Consider the following 20703-nt stretch of genomic DNA (forward strand, 5'->3'; position numbering starts at 1 on the left):
ATTGTTTTATTTAACTAAAACAACAATGTTATGTATTCTGGATTTTTTTCTTCAACAGCAAACATGGAATATTTTAACAAAACAAGCATAATGAATGAATTTCTGAATTTAGTTAAACATTCAAATTTTTTAAAATCAGGTTTGTTTTTGTTAAAATTGTTTTACTAAAATAGTTAAATGAAATATTAAAAAAAATTAAATTGACTATGTCAGCCAGGTCAACATGAGAAACTTAAAATATTGGCTTCTGCAGCTAACTTAGTCGTCTTCACCTGCATTTTTCAGTTTGTTCATAATCTGGAAAAGAAAAACAAGTTTTCCTGCTTTTTCAGGTCCCAAATGATTTCTCAATTTGGAATGAATTAGTCCAAAGGAAGAAAATATTCTTTCTACACCAGCAGAAGAAGCTACTACTGTTAAAAGTGAGATTATCACTTCAACAGTCTCTGAATCCAAGTGCTTAAGTAACTTCCACCAGTTAACTGGTGTGACTTTCTTTAAAACATCATCAGCAAACATATTTCTTGAATGATTCACCTTTAGCTCTGAAGTTTATTATAGTTGGCATTATGGAAGGAGTGGTAGCAGATGACAGAACAAGAAGTAATGGTCTCAAATTGCAGTGGGGGAGGCTTAGGTTGGATATTAGGAAAACTTTTTCACTAGGAGGGTGGTGAAGCACTGGAATGGGTTACCTAGGGAGGTGGTGGAATCTCCTTCCTTAGAGGTTTTTAAGGTCAGGCTTGACAAAACCCTGGCTGGGATGATTTAGTTGTGGATTGGTCCTGCTTTGAGCAGGGGGTTGGACTAGATGACCTCCTGAGGTCCCTTCCAACCCTAATAATCTATGATTCTATGATTCTAGATATCCATGTCATAGTCAATTCCTCTTCTTCAGCTGTTAAGGTTTGACCCTGGTACCGAGATTGAGAATATTTGCAAGAAAATGAGCTGGAGATGGTGCTTGTCCCATTCCTTTTTTTAATGCTTGTAATTTAACTGTCATTGCATATTTCTCTTTTTAAGATCTCACTCAGTTCCTTCCAAATTTCAACGGCATCAGCAATAAAACTATTTCTCTGCATTTTGTTCAAGGCTACAGACATAGGCTTTATGGTACTCAGCATATGTACATTTCTCTTAAGCCCAATATTGAGAACCTTGGCTGTGACAGTGCCATCTATTTTTTCATGATTTTGTTCACAAACTGTCATCAGATTAGGCCAGTTCTTGATATAGTCCTCAAAACAGTCCACTACTGAGTTCCATCACACGTCTTGTGGGAGAGTTAGCTTGGTTCCTCTCACTTTTTTTCAGAGCAGCTGCTGCAAAGTGGTTGTTATGGAAGTATTTTGCAATTTCAACAACATTAGCCTTTATTTCTGGAACACTGACATCTTTGGCTAGGAGGTGCATCAAATGAGCACTGCAACCGTATGTTACTAGCTTGGCACTCTCTTCTAAATTTCTTCTCATCTTGGATACATTTGCAGCATTGTCTGTGACCAAGCTGCGTACTAGACATTTGAATTCTCCCTCCTCCCCCAGTTTGTTATAGCTTTTACTGCTACTTCTTGTAAGTATTCTGCTGTGTGTGCATTTCCTGATGTATCAATTGTTTCTGTAAGGAAGATATTCCCTTTTTCTGTTGTCACACAAGCACATACAATAGGATCATTGTGGACACTGCTCAACCCATCAAGACTCAGCTTAACAATTTCACCCTCTAGATCTTTTGCACACTGCTCAATTTCTCTTTCATACACTTTATCCAGCAATTTGCCTGTGACATCTGTTCTGTTGGGTGGACTGTATCCTGGTCTTAATGATTGAACCATGTTAATGAAGTGTGGGTTCTCAATCATATGGAAAGGAGAGTTTATTGCATAAACAAACGGAGCAATTTTTTCATTAATGACCTCTTTTTGTAATCTGCTGGTTCTTATCACAAACTTATCAATGGTTGTTTCTGGATGGTGGAGATTTTTTTTTCTTTTTGCTACAGGTGATATACTGTGGCTATGTGACATACATGATGTGACTGAAACACTATCATTGGCAGATAACTCTGAAACTATAGAAAATGATGGTGATCTTGAAGGTGGATAATCTTCAGAATCCAGTATGTTGAGAATGGATTCTCCTAAACAAAATAAGTCAATGCAGTTATTTAATTATTATTACCATACTGCTCATTTAGTATTACTCATTGCATTCACTGACACTCAGTACTACTTTAAAGGTGAAGTTGTAAAAGGAAAATTTATCTATTTCAGCTATTTATTTTTTATCACTAGTGCATCTAAAATGATAGTACCATAAAGTAACAACTATATTTTTTGCTCAAACATGAGAATTGAAAAATTGTCCAGAAGGAAGATAGGCAGTCCTTAAGAAAGAAGTATGAAATAAAAAAGTTTACCAACCTGCAGGCCCGGTGCAAGGAAGTTTCGCGCCCTAGGCGAAACTTCCACCTTATGCCCCCCCCAGCCCTGCGGCAGCTCCCCACCCCAGCTCACCTCTGCTCCGCCTCCTCCCCGAGCACGCTGTCCCCGCTCTAATTCTCCTCCCCTCCCAGGCTTGCGGCACCAAACAGCTGATTGGCCCTGCAAGCCTGGGAGGCGGGAGAAGTGGAGCGGCAACCGCGCACTCGGTGAAGGGGCATGGGAACGCTGTAAAAAAAATTGAGGGCACCGCTTTTTGGCGCCCCCAAATCTTGGCGCCCTAGGCAACCGCCTAGTTTGCCTAAATGGTAGCACTGGCCCTGCCAACCTGAAGATCCTGCATGTTCAGACATGTTCCTTTCATCATTGTCAGTGCAGCTTCCTCCTGAGAAGGAACACTTCTCATGATGTTGTTTCATGTGGGCAACCAGGCCTTGCATTTCTTTGTTGCACTGTTTGCATTTTGCACGCATGCCTGTCTTACCCACAGGTAGAGGAACTTCATTAAAATATTCCCAAACTGGGTGTCTTTTACGGCCTGCTGCCATTATAGGTTTTCCCTTCTACTGAGAGAATGCTATGGTAGGTCTCAAATCAATGAAGGCTACACTCACAAAGACCTCAAGACTTCTGGAATATGCTGCTCAAACAGTTTCACTCCCTTCTCACATTTCTCTCCAGACTTCTCCTTGCCCAGATCTATTCCGCCACCAACAATCTTCTATTCATTAAATTTTTTGAAACTTTGCACTTTTAGAGAGAGGTAAGGGATTGACTCTGTGTACACAAATTTGCAGAGGGACAATAGGGTTGAGGTCTCTTATTTCTCACCTCTATATATGATTTATTTATTTATTTAAAACATTTTTGCTGTTAACAAGTATGTTATCTCTGGGGACACAAATCCACAGTTTGAGAACTGCAAAACTAAGCATCTCTGATGGTATCTTCTAGACTGAACACTGAGTCCCATTGGGTAGATAGAAAGATTAACCTAAAGAATCTATACAGAAACCCCTGGAACCCCATAAGATTGGGTCCCTAATCCATGAACTGTTGGAACTCATTTACAAAACTTTTCTTAAACATTACATGACTATATTGTCTCATACTATAGAATTAGAATTCCTATTCCATGATGAGATATCTTTGAGCTATAATATATCTTAATTAAAATTGTATTTAGATAGGTTTTTTTCCTCAAAGCATTTTATCAAAATCTGATTTAAATTAAAAAATTCCAATCTTTAAAAAAAAATAATAATAATTGATTTTTATCCACCCTGGGACTAATGGCCTTGTGCTAACTCAGTAGGTTAATAGGGTACTAGATTCTGCAAGTGTTCAAAGAAGGTCAGCTGCTTAGAGAGCTTTCATCATCTCTGGCTAGTCAGGAGGCTGCAACCACTCCAGGGGACCACTCAGTTCTCCTTCATGGCCCTGTCACTTCCAGGCAAGACTACAGTAATACATTCTAATTAGAGCTACACTTGCTGACTGAGTTTCACTAGTGTAAAGTGCAGAAGCACTACTCTTTAATGTGGTCAGCCAGTATGAACATGGAATATCAATACCCAAATCTCTGTCCTGGCTCTCACTTCATCTCCTAGTGCAATAACAGGTGTTGCTTTTATATGTATATTATGGAGGGGGAGAGAGAGCCCAGAATGCTCTGGGATGCAGTTAGTAACCAGAGCTGGTTGAGGATTTTTCTATGTTCTATTGAAAAAAATGACAATTTGTCAAAACTGAAACTTCATGAGAAAGAGTCAGTTTTGAAAAAATTGTGAAAAAAGTTTTGAAACTGTCAAAACATCCCACTTCAACATTTCAAAATAAACTCTGGATTTCGGTTCACAATGGTTTTTCATTTTGAAATTTGAGTGAATTAGAGAGTGAATTAAAGTCAACATCAAAATTAAACATTTCAAAATTATCAAAATGAAATATTTTCAATTGACCAAAACCCAATTTATTTTAAAGTTTTTTTTCACTTCACAATATTTTTTGAGATTTCAATATTTCATCCCAATTTGGGAAAGGGAAAAGAGTTTGAAATCTCAAAAATGTTCCTGGGACGGGAGAATCATTTTCTCCCCATCTCTTTTAGCAAACACCATGGGACAATATAAGGCCTATTAACTTTATTTAGTATTAGGCTGATTTGGGTTTTTGTCATAATATTTTGCATTTTTTAACATGTTTGTTTAATTAACATTTGCTCTGTTAAGGCATGCAGGGGATAGATTACTGGCCATTTAAGTGGCAATTTGTGAGTTTATGCTTTAAATTCTGTGTCTGCTACAGCTATAATGGCTCCGAAGATTAATCATATTTATTGGCCATTAATACACAGCTAAATTATGATGTAACTATTGAAATTATATAGTTCACTGAACACCGGGAAAAGTATAAATTTGGCATGAACATTTGGCTACTTAAGATGGATGTTGATCTCTTACTCAAAAATAAACTATGCAGAAAGAGCAGTGAGAACTATGGCAGCGGCAACTACTCATTCTGTTCAAGAAAGAATTCACCCTGATGGCCTCGGATATACTCTGTCTTTTAGACATCCAATTTTACAAATCTGTAATATCTTAAACAAGAATCTAACCTTGTAATTAATAGGTGCTAGAATGTTCAGTCCTTATTGATCTTGTTTTTTCATACACTCCAGATGTCCTTCACAACCTGAGTGTGTTTTTTAGAAAGTACTCCAGCCCCTGAACCAGATTAGTTGCCAGAAATGCAGACACTAATGGACCCTTGAATAGAGAACTTCAAATGGTGCAGACTAGGCGCCTGCACAGCACAAAGAAAGCAGCTAGAGCTAGGGCTGAGAATTGAGTCCTAGGTCTTATCACTTATTTGGAAATGAATTTCTGAACTACTTCACTCTCTGGCCCACTATCCTCCACTGCTGCAAGGCACACCATTCCGTCCCTCCGTATGAATTCCGTTTTACCCTGTGAATTGAATCGGGCTTTCACACATTTATAGACAAAACTAAAAGTTGGACCCAGACACAGAACATCAGCTGCGTTAATGTAAACTGGGGCGATTCTTGACAAATTCTTTCTCTGACAAATCTATAAAGAAGGCAAATGTTGTTTTTATTTCCTTCCAGCAGGGCAGGCCAATTTCTGGCAGGGCAAATCAACTTCTTTTCAGGCTAGTTGCTTTATCCAAGCACCGGAATAGGCCTGAGTCTAATAAGAGTCTCTTGCACAATAGGATCCCATTTTTCTTTGCAAGTGCAGCCTTTTTGTATCTGTGTTAAGGATTCATACAACTTGATTAGCAGCATGGCAGCCCAGTAAAACTCCTGACTTATTCTACCAGGTTCCATCACAAGATCTTTTCCTTAATAACCCGCAAATAATTGCTTTCCTTGCCCTCTCAAGAGCAAATTTACCTTTCATATCAGTGGGCTAAACTGCTTTGATACTAAAGATTTGCTCAGCTTGACTGTGAAAGGAGATGAAAATCAGGGCCAGTCAAAATGGAGGAATCTTCCTTCAGTTCCCAAGTAATCCCAATACACATCCCTGCTTCCAGTTATTTTACCTGGTTCCCTTCTAGTAGTTAGTTAGCCATTAGAGAGAATATGGCCCCTCTACTAGCATTAGCTGAGAGAGTGTCCCTTTGACTCAAGCAGTGATGGCCTGTGTTTTTTGGAACTGAGGAACTAGGGTTCTACTCTGAGCTCTCCACAGTGTAGGATTTATCCAATATTCATGTCTGCCAGCTGTATGTGGCTTCATCACAAATCAGGGGGAAATTTTGCTGACCTTAGATACTTTCCATCCTGCCCCTTTTTAAAGCCCTCCTTTGGGAAAGGTTAGAGGGCAAATAGGTGCTGCTCCCACTCTGCCTGCCTTATAAACTTGTACCATGTCTTCACAAATTTGCTGATGTCTCTCCTTTTCTGTCCATTTTTTTGTCCATTTTTTCTCTCCAATCCTGGTTTTCTGTGGATTTTTCCCTCCTTGTCATCCTTTTTCTTTCTGTTTATTGCCAGACCCCTTTTGGCTGATTCTTCTCCTCTCCCTTCCTCCTCTGGTTACTTCATTCCCCAGTTTACCAGAAAGCTAAGACTACTGCGTTGGAGCAGCAGATGGGGAAGGGGTCCAGAGAAGAGTAACTGGGGCTGGTGGTTGCTTCTTGAACCTTCAGCCCTGTATACAGCAGCTAGGGGGACCAGATGTCCCAATATTATAGGGACAGTCCCGATATTTGGGGCTTTTTCTTATATAGGCACCTATTACCTCCAACCCCCGTCCCGAGTTTTCACACTTGCTGTCTGGTACCCTAACAGCAGCTAGTCCCGTAGCCAGCTATGTTGGACCCATAACATGAGCAGGGAGGAAATCTGGGTGACTCTCAAAGAGCTACCTGAGGCCTTACCTGCAGAGGTGGCAGACACTTAAGGTCTGTCTGCAATGCAACTGGAAGGTGTAATTTCCAGCACAAGTAGAAATACCTGTACTGGTTCTGACTGAGCTAGCATGCTAAAAATAGAAGGAGTAGCCATTGTAGCGAGAGGGACTAGCCTCCCCGAGTACCATCCCATCCTGGACCTGAGGTACATACTCAAGGTGACTAGTTCCTCCCACTGCTCGCGCCACCAGGGTTATACTTCTGTTTTTAGGGTGCTAGCTCAATCAAAGCTGATGCAGGTACATCTGCTTGGGCTGGAAATTATATCTTCCCGCTCCAATGTAGATGTACTAAGTGTCTGGGGGTGTGGATTTGGGCTCTGCAGCTTTCCAGAGTCACCATGATTTTCTCCTCTGCCCTGCATCCCTCCTCTTAACTATTCTGGCATTTCCTCCCAGGGTGGCCCACTGCAAAATTGGCAAGTATTCGTCTGCCTTGGGCAAAGCTCCTCCTGGCTTGGAAAAAGGCTAATTAGAGATGCTGACCACTGCCCCTCTAGGGACCAAGGCCCAAACTGTAGCAGATTTGCTGGGGAGCAGGAGGTAGAGAAGCCCTGCTGGGGCAACTCTCCAATCCCTGTGTGCCAGGTAGCTCAGCCATTTGTAGTTTTGCAAGGACTGCAGTTACTATTGTAACAGCTGCCAGCATAGCCAATGCCAGGGATTGAACTGGAGACCTCCAGAGTTAAAAGACTGAGTCTTCATAGTTTGAGCTAAAGACCCAAGCTCTGTAGCAAGGGGCTGTAATCGATAATCCTCCTCTGTGGATCAGGCACCGAGGGGGGACACAACATATACAGACTAACCCCAGGGGGTTATGCTACTACAGTCCATATAGAAGTGCTCAATTTCTTCTACTCCTTTTCACGCAGATTCTTTCAATGACTCTCTTTGTAATGCCTGTACCTTTACTAACATGTTTTTTGGGAGGAATGTAACTTTTGGAGAGACTTTTCTCCGTATAAACTCAAATGCAAATGCTAAGAATTCCTAGCTGCAGCATTACACAAGGTAGTTCAGGACTGCAATGGAGTTCACTTTCCAGTGGTTTTAACATCGTGACTGTTCCTCTGTTGCGGGGGGGGATTGCAACCCTTTAAAATCCTGACTTGCTCTGGGAGCAGAACAGTGCTTGCTACTGTACAACCACGTTGAAGCATGGTAGCTGGTAGCAGGGTTGTAACACCATTTCTCTGTAACCAAGTTAGTTCTGTAATAAATCTGTGCTATAGTGTGCCAGTTGGCATAGTTTATCTAGCACCCTTCTCACCATTCCCTCTCCTTCCCGTCCCGCCAACTGTGCTTAAATATGTTCATAGCACAGTCCTGATCCCCATGTGGACCAGGCTTTGATTACATTGAAATCCTATAGAAATCTTATAATGAAGTCCCTTTGTGTCCATGCCTATAACTGAGTCATAGTCACTCTTATTATAATAACCTTGCCTTTTATATTAAAATGCATCATAAAGAGCCTTGCTCACTGAAAACAATAGGTGCTTTAAACCCTTTTAAAAAAATAATACTGTTGATTTAAATACCAGGCTTCTAATGTTCCTAGAGAAAATGTACAGTAGTGAAAGCAAGCTAATAAACTAGGCATAATTGGCTTATTATAATGGATTCTGACTTCGGAAATGAACATTAAATAATGGCAATTCTGTTTCTTTCCAGCGCTCAGGTGGGGCCTTAGCTATTCCTTTATGTGCATTTCAAGGGACTGTATCTCTCCATGCACCCACGGGAAAAACACTCTCTTTATCTACCTACGAGGTAAGCACTGAAGGGCAAAAAATAACACCCACATCAAAGAAAATTGAAGTGTATCGATCAAAGAGTGTTGGTCATGAGCCAAACCCTGAGGATTCTCCTACTACATTTGCAGACACAAATGTTAAAATTCATTTAGAAGTTCTTGAAATTTGCGACAATGAAGAGGCCATGGATACTGTATCAATCATCAGTAATATCAGCCAGTCCTCTACCCAGGTCAGATCCCCGTCCTTGCGTTATTCACGGAAAGAAAACAGGTTTGTTTCATGCGATTTAGGAGAAACTGCTTCCTACTCTCTCTTTATACCATCAAACAATCCTGACAGCGATATTAACATATCAATTCCAGATACTGTAGAAGCTCATAGGCGGAATAGTAAAAAGCAGCATATGGAGAGAGATGGTTATCAGGAAGAAATACAATTGTTAAATAAAGCATACAGAAAAAGGGAAGAAGATGGCAAAAGCAATTAAAAGACACTTAGAGTAGTAAATCTGATTTGACTGACACTCCTCCTCTGATTCAACTGATCTATCAAACACAATGACTTTTCTCTTCTGTAACATGTAATTTTATTTTGTTTGGCTATACCAGTGGTTCTCAACATGCGATCCATGGGCCGCTTGCAGCCAAATCAACACACAGCTGCGGCACATGTGACATCCTCAGGGCCATACAGGTGCATTGTGTGGATGCAGCCCACATAACAAGGAGCTGTGTACATGGCCCACAATGGTAATTAGGTTGAGAACCATTGGACTATACCAATAAGCGGGTTTTTAAAAATGTATGGATGGGAAAACATCAAATAGTTAATTGCTTTTATAATATTGATTAGAGAATTGCAACACTGGTGGTGGTTGTGTTTTAGCTTTTGTTTTTTGTTACTATAATTTCTAAAATCTTTTCTGAATAGAAGCTTAGAAGCTGCTTTGGTTGCTTGTTGGCACTGGGCAATCTACCCATGGAAACCTGTGAAAACTGAATGATCAAACCATTCCCATCCAAGGAAAGATTAACTTATTTTGGCCTTCTGTCACAATTCTGCTATGACTGATGTCTTGTGCCTGAAGTATTTATCAGAAAAAAATAGCTAAAGCCAGAAGATGAATACAGGATTTGGTTAAATACAGGATAAAAGAGGCTTAAGTGCTTTAAGTTTCCACTGTTATGTACACAATTCCTATGTACCACATAAGTAACTAACCATTATAATATCAACTTTGAATCTGGGTAGCTGAAATGTAAGCATGCACATTCTGTAAATATGGTAACATGTATTTCAACAAAGTTCTAATTGCTCAACATTCCTTTGTACATGTGTATCAATGTTCAGTTTACTTATCCCGTGGAATCTAAGGAACCCGCTTCCTGCCCCCACCTTCTCTTCCCAGGTAAGGAAAAGAAGCTTTCCAACCTTACAGGGTGTCCATACTTGATCCAAACAAGGGTCATGTTGGCTACATGTGAGGAACAACACCATCATGCTTAATTTGCATAAAATGCAGCTGCTTTCATCTTTAAAGGTTATCAAGGCCAGAGTCATCCTCATGCAAGCACTAGCATAGAAAGTGTAGGTGAGGTGCACTCCACCTCTTCAGAGGCTGCCAGGGATGGTGCAACCCAAGGTACAACCCTGAGAGTGACCCTAACTTTATTGCAATAGCCTCTACATGTCATTGCAGGGTCACACTATGGCTGAGGTGCAGGTCTGTCCCAGCCACACATCCTCCTTCAAGGGATCTGTTATCTCTCTCTTCCACAGCCTGCCTGAGAATACCCGCAGGGCTATGGGAGGAAGGAGCCTGCTGCCGAGCTGGTAGAGCCAGAAGGGAGGGATTACACTTGTTCTTTGACCCCTTTGTATCAGTCTAGCAAAAGGACTGTAGCAAAATGATGCATCAAGCCCTTTTCTTCCAACTATTTGTCAGGCATTTGAGTTAAATAGGGATGAACAAAATTAAGAGTTTTAAACAAAAATCACATTCCTTCTCAATCAGCTTTCATTTTCATGGTATATGTGATGCCCTAATCCCTTGTAGAGCTATAATGATCCCACGTTTTCCAGGAGAGAAGTCTAGAAAAGGCCTGAATTTCTAAAAGATGGGGAGAAATAAGCAGAAACCCTTTCAGACCTTCTTTAGAGACCACAAAGAAGCAAAACAAAACACGGGCTGACTTTATTTTTCTTTGCAGTTGATCCTCAATATGGAGGTGTGAACACAAATTACCTGGTTCCCCTCTCAATTCCATCGAAATCACTGGGGTTACACTGGTGTAAATCTGAGGAGAATGGGGCCCAGAGACTGGAGGTTGCTAAGATGGAGATGGATCATGCTGTGCTAGGAGTTGTGGTTTAATGTGCCACCCTTCTACACTGAAATTGAGGGTGGTAACACTACAGCTGCTTCTGCATTTCAGATTTAACTAGAAACTATATCGTTAAGAAAAATCTATTCTAAGATCTATTCCATAAAAAAATATTTAACTATATTTTTTCAACATATCGTAAATAGGCACCCTGCTATTTCTGAAGTTACTGCTTTCTGCTGTCTTCTACAGAAAGCAGGTAGAAGGCAGTGTAGGAGCAAAGCTTGATCTGATAAGCCCTTCTCAGTTGAATTCCAGTCTAAAGCACCAGATCAAAGGATTGTAAACATCTTGCTAGATACAAGTCTTTTGTCCTAGCAAGAAGACTTGGCACTCTTTAAAACTGGAATGCTTGGCTCAAAAATGAGGTGGCAACTTTTCTCACAGCCTTGTTCAGCGCAGGAAAAAAATCCCAACTAAGTTTAAGCAAGTGCTTTCCTCAGAGCAGCGATATATTAATCTATGGGCCACATTACCTCAAGCCCAGGACAACAGGAAATGAAGGGTGAAATCTAGTGGCCAAGATTGAAAAGCAATATACAGATGGAGTCCTCTTAAAGTGGCTCCACTTTCCTTTTGCTTTGACTTGTTGGTATGTTTTGCTATTGCCCACTGGATGCCATCTGATTTACGTGTTCCTGGATATATTTTAAAGTTTTGTTTATTTGCTAAATTCAGCACCGATACCCTAGGTAGCACCCCGATTGAGGCAACATACCTATGGGGGAGTGGGCTAGAGGGGCAACATTTGTTCCCCGAGGGCATCAAAAAGGATTAATCCATCATTGCCTTGGAGTCTTCTTTGTTGATTGGTTGGTTTTCACCTCCTCCTCCACCCCTCCCCAAGAGAGATTAGTATTGTGTGTAGGAAGAATATTAACTGATGGTGTGTTAACATCTGATTGTATTTAGGAGGGATTAAAATGCAATCTAGATGCAGCCCTCAACTTGACCTAATTGTAAAGTACTGTCTTACTGGTCTATAATAAATATGTTTTCTTTAATGATGATTCTGTAAAATAATCTGCTAATGTATTAAATGTCTATTTTATGTTTTGTTTTAAAACAGTTGCTACAATTAAACATTTGAAACAGTGTGAACACCCATGTCTTAATTATTCAACAGATACGAGCCATTTGCAAAGTGCTCCAGAAAACGTGCTTCATTTTCTCCTGGTTCATCTATTAGGACCGGTCTACACTACAAAGTTAGGTTGCTGTAAGCGGCCTTGCATAGATCTCGTTGTGCATGTGTCTACACTTAATTTGTCTGCCACTGATATAGGTTCCCTGTTACAGTGACACAATAACATCACCTCCCTGAGCAGCACTGAGCCATGGTTGATGTAGTGAGGTTGACACAGTATAAGTGCAGACACTGTGTTACTTATGTCGACCCTAAAAGTCTCCAGCAGCTGCCCTACGATGCCCAACACTGACCGCTCTGGTCACAGTTGTGAACTCCACTGCTTAGAAGGTCACGGACACGGAAAGTTCCTCCCTCTCCTTTAAAGCCCTGTGAATTTTTGAAATGCCTTTCTCCAGCCTGGCAAGCACACATAGCAGGTCTCCATTGTTCTGTGCAACTGTCCAGCTGACCACATGCTCCAAATGCGCTCTGGGCTCTGGCTTGGAGCAGACAGGAGCTATTGGATCTTCTGGGCCTGTGGAGAGAAGCAGCTGTGCAGGCACAGCGACAGACTAGCTGTAGAAATGTGGACATCTATGAGCAGATGGCACAGGGGGGGCAGGAGAAGGGGTACGACTAGGACCAGCAGCAGTGCCGCATGAAAGCAAAGGAACTGCAACAAGCATAGCAGAAGCCAAGGAAGCGAACAGTTAATCCAGTGGCAAGCTGCAGACCTGCCGCTTTTTACAAAGAGCTGCATGCCAGATGTGGCATAGGCCCCACCACCACCCCACAGACCACCATGGATACCTCTGAGAAGCCCAAGTCACAGGCCCCTGGCATGAGCAGTGAGGATGAGGTGGAGGAGTAAGAGGAGGAGGATAGGAGACATATGACTGGGAGGTCCCGCTGTGCTGTGAACCAGGACCTGTTTGAGACTTTACTGCAGTCTAGTCAGTCCTGACAGTCAAGCATGGGTGAGCCTGATGCAGGAGACGGAACCTCAGGTAATTGTGTAATGGTATTTCCCATTACAATGATGTATGTACTGATGGTACCCCATCTCCCCCAACTCAACAGGACACAGCTGACTTTTCATTAATTTACTCATATTAGAAAAGGTAGCAGTATAACGAGAGGTGGAGTTATCCACTTTTCATGCCTCTGTAGAGTTAGGCAGGGGAGGTCATGTAGAGCATTTTGTTTATGTGCACAGAATTGTCCCTGGAATCCTCCTGAGAGATCACAATGAGCCTTTCATTACTCTGCAATCCTCTCCCTCAGGTTTTTAGGGATGGCAACCATATTTCTTCCTCTGTGGTAGGACACTTTCCCATGCCAGTCAGCGATAACTTCATCATTGCAATAAATGGGCTAACAACACATGGGTCCGGATGGCTTTGGAATGTGAGCAGCAGCTGTGCTCTCTGTTCTTTTGTCACCCTCCGGAGTGAGAGATCAGCTAAAATCACCACCGCCTGTGGAAAACAGTGCCAGGATTCAGTGCCATTTCATGCAACTGAGCAATTCCCTTGTCATTACCCCAACCGGAACACTCACCGTGGCTGGTTCTGTGAGTGGCGCTGTGCACGAGCACTCTGAAGCAGAAGTGTCAATAGGCATGTCTTGTTTATGCTTTAGGGGAGCAAGGGAAGAGAGTTCTGAATCTTAACTTTTGCTTTCCATTGGGTCTATACCATCAGTGGTACCTCTGTGTTTTATCTGCAGCCGCTTCCATTGCAGCCTTAGGTGGTACCCCTCTACACTGCGGAATGCCTGAGCCGGGGGGAAGGAGGGAGGAAAGAGAAAGAAGAAGACTGGGGGTGACATGTTCAATGAAACTGTGCAAGCCAGTGCTGCATCAGACCGTGAGAAATGGGTCTGGAGGGTGAACACTGCAGACAGCCTGGAGAGGGAAAGAGGGGACAGGAGAGAGCCCCAGGAGTCCCAGCAGAAAAAGGAGAGGGAGATGCACCAGGGCATAAGGGGGCTTCTCCGGCAGCAAATATAGATGCCGCAGATACTTGTGGACCTGCAGGTTCTACAATCATGGACTCGCCTCCCTTGGCAATCCATAGAGAACTCCAGCATAGCATCTCCCTCCATCCCACCCAACATTCCACATGCCATCAGGGGCCGCATCCCTTCCCCTGCCACATCCCAGGGGACATTAAGGACAACCACAGCTTCACATACACTGACCTGGGAGAGCCACCCCAGCAGCAACTTTTCCCCATTGCTTCAAATATATTACGCAGGACACAGCAGTCAGCTATAACCATTAGAATGGAGTTTTTTTCAGTGAGATCCAATCTTGTGAGTAAACCATGCTAGCGTCCCTTCTATCAACCAAAAGCACATTCAACTGTCATTCTGCACCTGCTGAACTAGTAGCTGAATCTTTCCTTGGGGATGTCAAGGTGGTCGGTGTACAGCTTCATGAGCAGGGAAGCAAGGAGTAGGCAAGTATTAGAGGGGTAGCCGTGTTAGTCTGGATCTGGTGTAGATATGTGGGCAGAGTTGGCATTGAGGTTTGTTCCATGGATTGGTTCCTGAGTTAGAGTTACTATGGTGCAGTGTGTGGTTGCTGGTGACCCTTACTTGGTTCCCCCTATGTCCCACAGCAATCTGTCCTCCAAGAAATGATCACATTACTCACTGAGTCAGTTCTTCTTATGGCTCTGCAAATACCAGAGGATCATGCGACCTGTGCTTGCAATGCTTATTACAATAGTGGAGAGCTCTGCAGGCACCATGCTTCTGTCAGGGATGGCGGACAGCGAAGAGGGCTTCTCAGGTTCATGGGATTTTGAAAAAAAAAGCATGAAAATTATGGGATATAGATGACATAATAGGATAGAGACCGTTGCATGCTGGGAAATTGACCACCTTGCTCCCAGTCACTCCAGTATGACTCATTTCTGCCTCACCATGTAGTGCAAAAACTTCCCAAAAGACAGTGTGCTGGACGGTGCTGCGTTTCACAATGGGATATCTACCATGGTGGACCACACTTGTGCATTGACACAAGCACTCCTAGGAAGTATGCACAGCACTGACGTCAGGAGCCAAATATACATTCACCCAAGGTATATATACTAACTGCGGTGGCTTTCTGCCGATGTCACGTGAATCGACCAAAGATTATAGCATAGACATGGCCTAGTAAACACTGTAAACTGGGCTCACTTATCACTTCTAAAAACCTATTTGGATTTAAGTTTTTTAAAAACCTCTTGTAATAACTAGTAAAAAATATTCATATCCCTTTCCCCTTTGAATTTTTTTTTCCGGCTGACCTTTCGTGCTTGTTTCAACAACAGCTTGACATTTGTGGGCAGAGGGATGGTTGTCAAAGTGACCTTTTGAAGGTGACTTCAAAGAGAAGAGCTCCGTCTCTGTACAGAAGCCCAATAAGTTGAAACAGAAAAAAAAATCCCATGGAAAATATGACGTGTGTCTAGCACCTGAGCATCTGTTTGTAACTTTAACTATTGAATAATGCAAAGCACATTGCATTGCAAGCTGAGGAAAGAATATGCAGGGCAATTTCTGATAAACAGTATATCCATTGGGCCAGGTTCTTCTCCAACAACACCAGCCTAAAACGGGAGTAGCTGTAAGTTAACAGCAAAGGTAAAGTTGATGCATGTAAGACCAGAACCAGGTCCTGTAAGACCTAGCTCAGGGGAATATGTTTGGGTTTTTTAAAGCTATCAGTCATAATGATGTAAGGTATTTTTAGAATTTCACATTAATTTCCTGTAAATCGGTAATGAAATGATAACTGCAAATATTTTATGTTTATAGGTTTTGGGTTAATGGGTGACTTCTAGAACTGGAGCACATTAGAACTTCCCAACATTTATCAATATAATGAAATCAAAGATGAGGGTACATGTTTATGTATTGTTTCACTGCCATAATGTATTTTATGGCATTAGACAACTTTCGCAGGAAGACTAAATTTTGCTTTCTCAGACTGAAATGAAAGCTTTTCATATGAATTACAACACCTATGTATAACTCTTGTAGATTTTGAGAAAATCTAATAAGGATTTCAAATCCTTATAGGGATAATCCTTATACACATAATCTTTATTCACAGAAGTAGTCCCACTGACTACTTGCATTGCTACTTGCATTAGTAAGGATTACTCATTGTAATTGTACAGTTAGGCCGTTTATTGTCATACCTCCTCATTTTCAATAGCATCTGCGCTAGCATCTTCATTGTACTATAGTACAACCTCAGAGTTACAAACACCAGAGTTCCAAACTGACCAGTGAACCACACACCTCATTTAGAACTGGAAGTACACCATCAGGCAGCAGCAGAGATTAAAAAAAGCAAACACAGTACAGTACGGTGTTAAACATAAAGTACTTAAAAAAAGGGACAGAGGGTCCTGTGGCACCTTTGAGACTAACAGAAGTACTGGGAGCATATGCTTTCGTGGGTAAGAACCTCACTTCTTCAGATGCAAGACTTCTGTTAGTCTCAAAGGTGCCACAGGACCCTCTGTTGCTTTTTACAGATTCAGACTAACACGGCTACCTCTCTGATACTTAAAAAAAGGGGAAATTAAAAAAAAAGATTTGACAAGGCAAGGAAACTGTTTCTGTGCTTGTCTCATTTAAATTAAGCTGGTTAAAAGCAGCATTTTTCTTCTGCATAGTAAAGTTTCAAAGCTGTATTAAGTCAATGTTCAGTTGTAAACTTTTGAAAGAACAACTATAACATTTTGTTCAGAGTTATTAATATTTCAAAGTTACAAACAACCTCCATTCCTAAGATGTTCATAACTCTGAGGTTCTACTATATAGACTTGTATGTAAAATTATGTCTTTTCACATTATAATGGTTAAGTATTTTTTCATTACAAATGCCACTTTATTTGATGGGGCTCTACCTCTCACTTTCAACTACTGAAAGGAATGTATTATCTTTCATCTTTTTAGAATATGCTACTGTGCAAGAATCCATCCTGTAATGGTTCATTATTTTACATCAAGATAATGTCCTATTGAATTGAACACAAAATTAATATGAACAGCAACCAAAAAAAGGGGCTAGAAAAAGCATGGCAATTTTTCAACTCACTAAGATTATACTAAGAAATGTCTAATTTTATTCAGATTATAAATGCCACTTATGTGTATGTGTTATAATAATTGTAACCACACTGAAAATCTTTGCATTTTTATTTCATTACTTTTTTAAAAAATGTGCATTATCCTACTTTTTAAAAAACCTGATTGAAATGTAGCAATTTCCAGTATGGGCTTAATTCCCATTGATTTCCAGCATGCACTTAGATGCTTTGCTGAAGTGGGGCCTATATTCATCTAAAATGTCAGCTAATAATGAAAAATATCTGCCATTCATGTAATAGAAGAATTCAGTGGAGAATCTAGGCCAGTGAATCTGTGGCAGACCAAAGAATATAAACTAGGATTCCTAGGGTTACCATACGTCCAGATTTTCCCGGACATGTCCGGCTTTTTGGGCCTCAAATCCCCGTCCGGGAGGAAATCCCCAAAAGCCAGACATGTCTGGGAAAATAGGGAGGGAGGGGCCGGCGGTGCTCGGCCAGGGGCTGGAGCCGCTGGGGCCGGTGGTGCTCAGCCGGGGGCCGGGGGCCGGGGCAGGGGGTGCTCGGCCGGGGGCCGGCGGTGCTCGGCCGGGGGCCGGGCCGGGGCTGGCGGTGCTGGGCTGGGGGCCGGTGCCCCAGGGCCCGAGCCGAGCCGGGCGGGAGACGCCGGGGCCAGAGCCTCTTGGCCTGGGCCGGCCGGCCACCGGAGGGAGCCGCTCGGCCGGGGGGGCCAGACTGGGCCGCGCCCTCCCGCCCCAGCCCCAGCTTGCCTGCTGCCTGCCTGCTTCAGGCTTCCCGCGAATCAAATGTTCGCAGGAAGCAGGGCAGGGGGAGGGGCGGGGGGGCGAAGCGTTCAGGGGAGGGGGCGGAGTTGGGGCAGGGCCGGGAAGGGGCGGGGCTGGGGTGGGGTTGGGGCGGGGCCAGGGCCCCGTGGAGTGTCCTCTTTTTGGACACTTAAAATATGGTAACCCTAGGATTCCCAAATCTACTCCCCTAACCACTAGACCTCACCCTTCCTGGCAGTGGCGGATTAATAATTTTGCCGCCCCTAGGCCGGGAAATAATTGCCGCCCTGGCCCCGCCCCAACTCCGCCCTTTTCCGGCCCCCATTCCAACCCCCTCCCCAAAGTCCCCGCCCCAACTCCGCCCCCTCCCTTCCCCTATTGGATCCCTTCCCCAAATCCCCGCCCCTGGCCCCGCCTCTTCCCCCTGCGCGTGACGTTCCCCCTCCTCGCCCCTCCCTCCCTGCCCCGCGAAACAGTTGTTTCGCGGCGCAAGTGCTGGGAGGGGAGAGAAACAGGACGCCGCGGCGCATTTGCAGAGGAGGCGGAGGTGAGCTGGAGCAGGGGGGCGGGGCGCGGAGGGGAGCTTCTGCCCCTGAAAATTTGCCGCCCTAGGCCTAGGCCTTGTTGGCCTAGGCAATAATACAGCGTTGCCTTCTGGGTAGTTCATGCTTTGGTAACTTTAGGGTATGTCTACAATGCAAATGAAGATGGGATTGTAGCACTAGTAGGCATGCCCATGCTAGCTTTAAACTAGCTAGCACAGGTAATAGTAGTGCTGTAGATGCGGCAGCACAAAATTCAGAGTGAGCTAGCCACTCCAGAGAAGCCCACTAGGGAGCCTGGGTAAATACTGAGGTTGCTAGCTCATGCTGAAGTCTGTGCTGCCACGTACACACTGCTATTATTACCTGCCTTAGTTAAATTAAAGTTAGTGCAGGTATGCCTACCCGTGCTATGATCACACCTTCGCTGGCAGTATAAACTTACCCTTAGATACATACAAATTATCACTGAAACACATTTGATTAATTGAAATTACAAAAGCTACAAAGGACCTTAAGTGGTAGAGAATTTTCTGGTCTTAAGTACTGTCTGTGGAGGTGGAATAAATTAGTGCAAAATAAGAGCTAAGTGGTCTAGGAGCATAAAGGCTGAATAGCAGTACCATGCTGATGGAGTGGTATTACAAGTGATCTTATTATAACCAGGACTGGGATATTGCCACTGCAACGCTCAGAAATGCCCACGTTCTCTTAGTGCATGTTGAAACAGACATGAAACCACTAGACAGATTTTTGTGCTAACAATACTGATTGATTCCAAATGACCCAGGGTATAATCATGTAGAGATACTGGACCAAAGGGAGCAACTCCAGTGAAGTTGCATGACCATTCTTCCTGCAAGGTGGTGATGAAATCTGAAAAATTGGATTTTTTAAAATTATTTGCTGTGACTCTTCCCTCGCATCTGCTTACATGGAGAGGTTAAGTATCATATTTGCCTGGCTTGTAAATATAAATCTACGTGGTATTTATTCATATAAATGAATTCAGCTACTAATCAATATTTTCTGTGTTTTGAGCATAATGAAGTTTGGTTCTATTTTCTGGGCATCCTGATTTGTCATTGTGGTATCTATTTCAGAAACAGATGGGGAGATAAGGTAAGTCCGTCTAACCTGGTGGTGTACCCATTCAGCTCCATACAGTCAACATATTCATTGTAAAGAGTCAAAAAATCACCCTTCCATGGATTTAGTTGTATTAATGAAAAGTAAATTCAAACTAACATGACATAAACCCCAACCTTGACCTCCTATCCTGGCCTGGCTACACCTAGGTTTCCTCCCTTTAGACCCTGTTTGTCCCAGCTCTTCACCTCTTTCCAAGAGGGTTAGGTTGTCCTCTCTTAGGGCATGTCTATGCTACAACGGCACTGCTATGAGTCTGCAGCTGTGCTGCTGTAGTGCTGTGGTGTAGACACTTTCCACGTTGACAGAAAGGTTTTCCCATTAATGTAGTTAATCCTTCTCTCCGAGACGTGGTGGCTAGGTCTATGGAAGAATTATTCTGTTGCCCTAGCCCTATCTACACCAGACGTCAAACTACAGCACTCAGGGTGCAAAATTTTTCACAGCCCCAAGCTTGAAGCTAGGTTAATCTAATTTTTAAGTGTAGACCAGGCCTTATATTCACTGAGAAGTCTAATGAGTCTTTGAGACAGCAGTAATTAATTGCGCCTTGGAGGTTGCCAACAATTGTTTAAAAACATCGGAGAAATAGAAGACTTCCCTTATTCAAGCCTTATTTATAGGGTTATGATATAAAAAAAAATTGGCATCAGTACCTGAGAACATCTCTGGCTGACATCATAACAAGCCAGATGAATACTTGCATGTGAAAAACAATCTAGTTTTGTTTGCCTCCCATAAACAGAATTATTTTTTTCTTAAAATCAAAGGTGATTTCTCTGTTCCTTTTCCTTCAAAAACTGGAACCTGTGAGTTCTGATTTAAGCAGGTCCTGAGGACCTTTCCTTGAATGATGTGAAAGAAATATAAAAACAAAAACAAATAGGTTTCCAAAGGCTTAAACATGCACATAGAAGTTAATGCAAGATGTGGCTATAATTCAAGCAGTATTTGAGAAACATATTGTTGCCC

General features: G+C 42.6%; 1 protein-coding gene across 2 annotated transcripts in view; it reads left to right on the top strand.

Moving 5' to 3' along the window:
* The window catches only part of GPR149 (G protein-coupled receptor 149), a 46708-nt gene extending 34577 nt beyond the window's left edge, over positions 1-12131 (top strand). Inside the window, exons 4-5 of one of the 2 annotated variants that reach the window (XM_065557869.1) lie at positions 8561-8659; positions 9577-12131. In XM_065557869.1, coding sequence (XP_065413941.1) covers positions 8561-8659; positions 9577-9645 — 168 coding nt within the window. In that variant the 3' untranslated portion in view covers positions 9646-12131. Of the gene's footprint in view, positions 1-8560 lie in introns of both variants that reach the window. The other variant, XM_008165038.4, reaches the window with a different exon arrangement.
* The last annotated feature ends 8572 nt before the right edge of the window (positions 12132-20703 follow it).

Source organism: Chrysemys picta, chromosome 9 (assembly GCF_011386835.1).
Source record: "Chrysemys picta bellii isolate R12L10 chromosome 9, ASM1138683v2, whole genome shotgun sequence".
Taxonomy (NCBI): Eukaryota; Metazoa; Chordata; order Testudines; family Emydidae; genus Chrysemys; species Chrysemys picta.